General features: G+C 35.2%; 2 protein-coding genes across 2 annotated transcripts; both read left to right on the top strand.

Moving 5' to 3' along the window:
• The first annotated feature begins 376 nt into the window (after positions 1 to 376).
• Positions 377 to 1,633, top strand: LOC143585897 (protein ANTAGONIST OF LIKE HETEROCHROMATIN PROTEIN 1-like). Its single transcript, XM_077067572.1, has one exon. It carries the CDS (start codon positions 377 to 379, stop codon positions 1,631 to 1,633), a length of 1,257 nt encoding a protein of 418 aa, XP_076923687.1.
• Positions 1,634 to 1,964: 331 nt separating this feature from the next.
• Positions 1,965 to 3,173, top strand: LOC143585900 (uncharacterized). Its single transcript, XM_077067575.1, has 2 exons — positions 1,965 to 2,758; positions 2,860 to 3,173. Exons 1-2 carry the CDS (start codon positions 2,435 to 2,437, stop codon positions 3,067 to 3,069), a joined length of 534 nt encoding a protein of 177 aa, XP_076923690.1. The 5' UTR covers positions 1,965 to 2,434; the 3' UTR covers positions 3,070 to 3,173.
• Positions 3,174 to 6,823: the final 3,650 nt, after the last annotated feature.

Below are 6,823 nucleotides of genomic sequence, written 5' to 3'. Positions count from 1 at the left end.
ATCTTATTCTTCATTATTGCTAGATTTCTATCGTAAACAAAGAATTTCATATGTTTGACCCTTTGTAACATTCGGACTTTGATATTTAATAAGTGAATTGCATCAGAGGTTGTAAATATATATCTCCTTTGACTTTCTATGATCCTTTAGTTGAATAGCATCATTAGGTTATTTTTATATGTTATAAAGATAAACCAAATAGAGGTGTGTGTACAGCAAAACATGTGATTGCATCTCAAATAGTCTTTGACTTTTCAACACATTATCACTAACAAACCAAACAGAGATACGTGCTATCATTTTATATATGATGGGTTAAGCTTGTTATAAGTATTATAAGTAGTTAATAATGGTTTTTTTATGTACTTGTATTATAATGGTTTACATAGAAATATGCTATACTGAAACAGGTTTTGATCTTGTTTTTATAATGGACGATAACCTATTTCTTGCGGTGAGACGACACCATTTAGCTGTCGTTCATTTGGTTTGTCTAGTGGTAGCTCTTATAGCACATCATACACATCGCAGTGGAAATCGTGTTAGGGGAGAAGAGATGTTACATCGACGACGAGTACGTGAAGAGATGTTGCATGAACTTGCAACAGGTGGAAAATGCCGACAAATAATTCGTATGAGTGAGAATGCATTTATGATATTATGTCAAAAGTTAGAAAGTAACGGTGGTCTCCGATTAACTCAACGTATGACTATTGAAGAACAAGCTGCAAGATTTTTGCATATAATTGGAAATGATTTTAGAAATCGTTTCGTCTCTTGGTTTTATTATCGATCTGGGTCAGCAACAAGCGTGCATTTTCATAGAGTCTTAAATGCAATTATATCATTAGAAGAGCAGTATCTTATTCAACCTACCGGTGATACTGTGCAAAAACAAATTCAAGAGAAAAGAAGATTTTATCCATTTTTTAAGGATTGTATAGGAGCAATTGATGAAACACATATTCGTGTGAAAGTACCTAGTAAAGATGCTCCGAGATATCGAGGTCGGAAAGGATATCCAACTATCAATGTATTAGCTGCTTGCACATTCAATTTGAAGTTCACATATGTTTTAAGTGGCTGGGAAGGCAGAGCGTCTGATTCAAGAGTCTTAAAAGATGCACTTACTAGGGAAGATAAATTAAATACTCCAGATGGTAAATTTTATTTCGTGGATGGCGGTCTACCACTCAAAAGTACACTCATAGCACCTTATAGAGGTGTTAGGTATCATTTGAAGGAATACTCAAAACATGCACCTCAGAATCCAAGAGAATCGTTTAACCTTCGACATGCATCACTAAGAAACTCTATTGAAAGGGCGTTTGGCGTTTTAAAGAGAAGATTTCCAATAATTAGAAGTACAACCGCGCCGTTCTACTCATGTGAAACACAATCACAAATATTTTTGGCTTGTTGCATTCTTCACAATTATCTACTTGAAGTTGATCGTGATCGAGAACTTGAAGATGAAGTTGCACAAGAGGTGTTAAATGCCACACAAGATGTAGAGGATCATGCTCCAAACGCCATGGATGATAGAGGGGAACAAATAAGAGAGTCTATAGCAAATGAAATGTGGAGTCAATATTTGTCGCATCCAAACAATGAAATTAACATGTCTAATTAATTATAAGCTATTTTGGAGTTTTTGGAACTTGAAATTTGTTAATCATGGATATTGTTGGGCCTTTGGAAACTCACTGTTATTCAGTTTCTTTATGAAAATGTTAGTGATAATTCAGTTTCTTTATGAGATTTTTATATTTGGCTATTATTAGTATGGAACAAAATTGTTACAGGGATTACACTAATGACAGAAATGGTAATGGGTATTATTAGCATATGGATTTGCTAGTTGTATACTTTAGCATATATTTGTTTCTTATAATGAGTGTTTATGTTAGACATTTTACTAATAATACATATTTGTAAATAAAACTCTCATATGTTTATGCAGAAATTAGCCATGAGCAAAAAAGATGGAATATCCACAAGATTTCATTGGACCACTCCAATGGACACCGCATTTTTGCAGGCAATGATTACGGAGAAAGACAACGGTAATAGAATTGATGGCATGTTTACTCCCCAAGCTTACACCAACATGGTGGAGGAACTAAGCAAAGCTTTTGGAATAGACCTCACAAAAGACCATCTAAAGAATAGACTTAAAACACTCAAAGATCATTTTTCTAAGTTCTATGATGTTCTTAAAGGGAATTCAATGAGCGGTTTTTCATGGGATCCGAGCACCAAATTACTTGGTGCAGAGGAAGAAGTCTGGGAAAAATTGATCAAGGTAGACCTTACATATAGTTGGACATTATTTTTTTTAATTATCCTTTATCTGTAATTTTTATGATTTTGTAAACAGGAGAGTCCCGGAGCTGCAAAATGGAGGGATAAACCAATTTTTCATTACCACGAGATGCTAGAGTTGTTTGCCAAAGATAGAGCTACATGTGCTAGAGCAGAAACTGCAAAAGAGAGAAACAAGAGACTGAAAGAAAATGATCATACACCGGAAACAATTGATGAGATTGATCAAATGGTGGAAACCAACGATATTACCTTGGAGAATATCACTAGTGCAGACGATATTCATGTTGTATCAGAGACACCTGATTCGCAAGCCAAGTATCTAAGTTTTTTGAAGAGTAAGAAAAGAAAGCTTGAGAAGGATGATGAATTTACAACAACACTTATGAGTTCAATTAACAATGTTGCTGATGCTATTGGTAAAAGCACAAAGGTATTCAATCAAATTTTAATATTACTTTTTTTTTCTAAAATTTATATATTTATCTTCACATGATTTCGTTGCCTAATACATGTTGTTTGTTACTATTTTAGGATTTATGCAAGGTAATGGAAGGTTCTCGTGCACGTGTTTACTCAGAGGAGGAAATCTACAAAGAGTTGGAGATTATGGGCATAGTGTCAGAGGAGGAAATCTTTGATGCGTATCTTTTTTTGGTTGAGCGCCCGGAAAAAGCACAGGCTCTTTTTGGTTGTCTTCTTAACAAGTGGGTGAATATGTTACGTAGAATGATGGGAGCATGAGAATGAGATTTGAAACTTGTTTTGAAACATTTGATTAAACATGTTTTTTTTAACCGAATTGAACTTTTTTGGAACGTTGCATTTCTTGTTAAAACTAGTTGGTTATTTTTTGGAGACGTTATTGCTTATTAAAAGTGTGTGTTTGTTTTTTTTTAATCCATTATTGGATGAGGCGTAAAATTGTAAAAGTGTTATTTTCCTTTTCTTTCCATCCAACTTAAGAACATAGTTATCCTTTCCTTTCCTCTAATTTCCTTCCAACTCAAGAACACACCTAATTAAAAAAAATTTCCTTCCCTTCCCTTCCCTTCCCTTTTTTATCCTTCCATCTCCTTTCCTTTTCTTTCCTTGGTTAAAAAACTCAAGAACAAGGCGTAACAGTTTCATGGGTTTCTTCTTGGATAGGTTTGGGTCAATTAATTTCTTTATCATCTTGGGCTGGTTTTCTCAATACATCAAAGATGTCATTCGTTTGGTTATCCTCCTTTGATGTAACAATAGAAAAGGGATAATTATCTTTAAAAAATTTAGCTCCATATTTATCATAATTTTTTGACTTTGAATATCATACACTTTGTATCGTTTTGTTCCTGGTGGATCTCCTAAGAACACCCCGGGCCTCCTCCTCATTTCAAATTTGTCCCCCTTTGTGCCATTATTTTTAAAATAAACAAGTGAACCAAATATTCTCATTTAATCATATTCCGATTTCTTGTTAAAAACTAATTTTAAAGGGGTCTTATTTTCAATCACTTCACACGATAACCGATTGATAATATAGAGCACGATTAAGACACATTCTCCCCATATTTTTTTAGGGAGGTTCGCCTGGAATCTTAATGCCCGTGCCATTTCAAGTAAGTGCCTATGCTTTCTCTCGACAACTCCATTTTTTTGAGGCGTGTGTGAGCACATCATCTCAAGTAAAATTCCATTCTTGGCGTAAAGAACAATCATAGAGTTCGATGTGGATTCTCCACCATTATCACATCTAACCCTTTTTATAAGTTTTTCAAATTGGACTTCTATCATTTTATGAAAATCAACTAAATAGTTACTAGTATCACTTTTGTGTTTTATAAGGAAAACCCACACACTTCTACTAAAGCCATCGACAATTGTAAGAAAATAATTTGCCCGTGAGTATGAAGGTAAAGGGTAACGACCCCAAATGTCACAATGTATTAGTTGAAAACAATCTATGGTTTTAGTTGTGCAAGTGGGAAAAGGTGACCTTGTGTGTTTTTCTTTGGAAAAAAATCACAAACCTTATTTCTAAGTTTCAAAGAAACATCTTTAAGGAAGTTAACTTTAGCTAGCTTTTCTTCAGAAGCATGGCCCAAACTCTTGTGCCATATGCCAACGTTAGTCATCATGGCTCTCCTTTTGTCTTCCACCATCTCCATTCGATGCAACCCTTCTTTGCATATACATGCACCAATCAATTTCCTTGAACTAAGCTCTTGCATAACACAAAAATCAGGGAAGAATGTCACTGCGCATTGCAGATCATTAGCTAATCGATTAACAAACAAAAGGTTACAACAAAACTTGGAACATGAAGAAATCCTTTTATTTTGATCCCCCCCGGTAAGGTGCAATTGCCTCTTCCCTCAACAGGAAAAGTTTCACCATTTGGTATGATAATAAGGGCCTCATGGAGATTTTTTCTTTTTTTTTCAAGCAGGTTGGTTCTATGGGTTATGTGCTCGATTGCGCCCGAATCCACAACCCACTCCCTGTCCTTGCTTGTCTTTCCGGCCATGTTTGTAACTGGTAGTGTTCCTTCTTTAGGAGTGAGACCAAAATATGGAAAGTATTTCAAATAAACTTGACAGGTAGTGTCCCTTTATCATCTTTTGTTTTTCCCCACCACTAATCCGGGTATCCAATCCGTTTGAAACACGTGTCTCGGTTGTGGCCGTCTCTCCCACAAAAGGTACAATTTTTTGTTTCTTCACTTTTTTTATATGCTTTAACACTGCATCTGTCCTTTAATTGACATAGTGCTCCATTACGCTTCATGAGTGCATTGAAAACAATGGTTTCCGATGCATGTCTTGTATCTGCATAAATGGATCTCTGTCTTTCGTCTTCAGCCTCCATATGGTAAGCCATGTGTTTTTTCTAGGTTAGGTTGTAGACTGCTTTGATGCCATCTAAAGAATGATGGTATAGATTGAAAGGTATTTATATATATTTCTCACTTGGATAGAGCCTTTGTGATACACGGGTGGTTAAAAAAATTAAATTTAGTAATATATATAATAGCATACCTTATGGATTAATTATATATAAATAGTGATAAAAACAATTTTACAATTCATAAATCTCTACAAACTCTTTAAATACAACATTAGATAGTGACCCGTGTGATCAGGAGAAATGTTAAGATCATTATATTTAAGCATATTCAAAGGTTAACTTATAACATACTGATAGGATATTTTATGAAATTGTGTATATATTCATTCATCTAAATATTTCAATAACTTATTTATTAGGATTACCAAATATAACATAAACTGGCTTGATAAATCTTAGGCGCTATTTTGTTGTTTAGTCTTTTGTATTATTTTGATCATGTCATGATGTATTCTATTAGCTCTCAGTTTGTGTATATATGTTTTGGCCCGAGGCCATGTACTTTGAGCCCATTGGGCCATAAATAATGAAGTATATGAAAGCCATGCTTCTCCTATAAATAGGGCAGCATGGACACGCATCAACAACCTTTTTGCAAATCATATCCATAACTTTCTACCAACTCTCTCTACTCCCTCTCTTTCTTTCCTATTTCGACAATAATCAAACACCAAACAAGATCTGAGATCTCGGTTTCTTGTGAGTGATTTCCATTAGCTCACAAGTGAGATTGATTCAAGAACATGTTGTTAGATCAATTCTAGGGGCCTGTAATTGGTATCGGAGATTTTGGCTCTACTTGTTAAGTTTCTTGGGCCACAACCTTGGATTTTGGTCTTCTTTGAGTGTTTGTGAGGTGTGCTTTACTATAGCAAAGTGAATTCAAGTGTTGCAAGTGGGTTTGGGCTTAAAAAGTGTGTTTGCAAGATTGAAAATCGGATAAAAGTTGTGTTGAAGGGTGTTCTAGTGTTCTTCAGGCTTACTAGGGTGTTTAAATCTACTAAAGTGTCAAAAAGTGTTGTTACTGATGACTTTTCTCGTTTTAGCTGGACTTTCCTTTTAGGGCATAAGGATGAAACCGCTCAGTTTCTAATCAAGTTTATGACTCTCGTGGAGAACCAAACTGATAAGAAGGTGAAGTGTATACGAAGCGACAATGGAACTGAATTCGGCAACAACTTTGTGAATGACTTTTATCACTCAAATGGGATTGCCCCTCAGTTCAGTGCCCCTATACTCCACAACAAAATGGGGTTTCTTAACGATGCAATAGAACACTGACTGAAGCTGTCAGAACAATGATGTCAGACTCAAAGTTTCTGTTTTTCTGGGGTGAAGCAATAAATACTGCTTGTTTCATCCAGAACCGTGTGTTGGGAAACAAGCATCTAAAGAAGACTCCGTATGAAGTCTATTACTAAACAAAGCTGTAAGTCAACTACTTCAAGACATTTGGGTGTCCATGAACCCTGCTTCACACAAATTCCAACTCAGGTCCCGAGTTTGCTGAGAAGGTTGATGAGTGTTATTTTGTTGGATATTCGACAAACAAAACCACTTATCAAGTATTTAACAAGAAATCAGGAATGATTATGGAACCCTTCAACGT

Source organism: Bidens hawaiensis, unplaced genomic scaffold (genome assembly GCF_021521415.1).
Source record: "Bidens hawaiensis isolate Kalapana, Puna unplaced genomic scaffold, B.hawaiensis_p1.1 tig00034208_1, whole genome shotgun sequence".
NCBI lineage: Eukaryota > Viridiplantae > Streptophyta > Magnoliopsida > Asterales > Asteraceae > Bidens > Bidens hawaiensis.
Note: the sequence above shows the minus strand (reverse complement) of the source record. Positions and strands in the feature narration are given on the sequence as shown.

Bases quoted from the DNA above. Each gene is read 5' to 3' on its own strand.
- LOC143585897 (XM_077067572.1), top strand. From the start codon at position 377: ATGGTTTACATAGAAATATGCTATACTGAAACAGGTTTTGATCTTGTT.
- LOC143585900 (XM_077067575.1), top strand. From the start codon at position 2,435: ATGCTAGAGTTGTTTGCCAAAGATAGAGCTACATGTGCTAGAGCAGAA. The intron at 2,759-2,859 runs GTATTCAATCAA...TTACTATTTTAG, and splicing joins CTATTGGTAAAAGCACAAAG to GATTTATGCAAGGTAATGGA.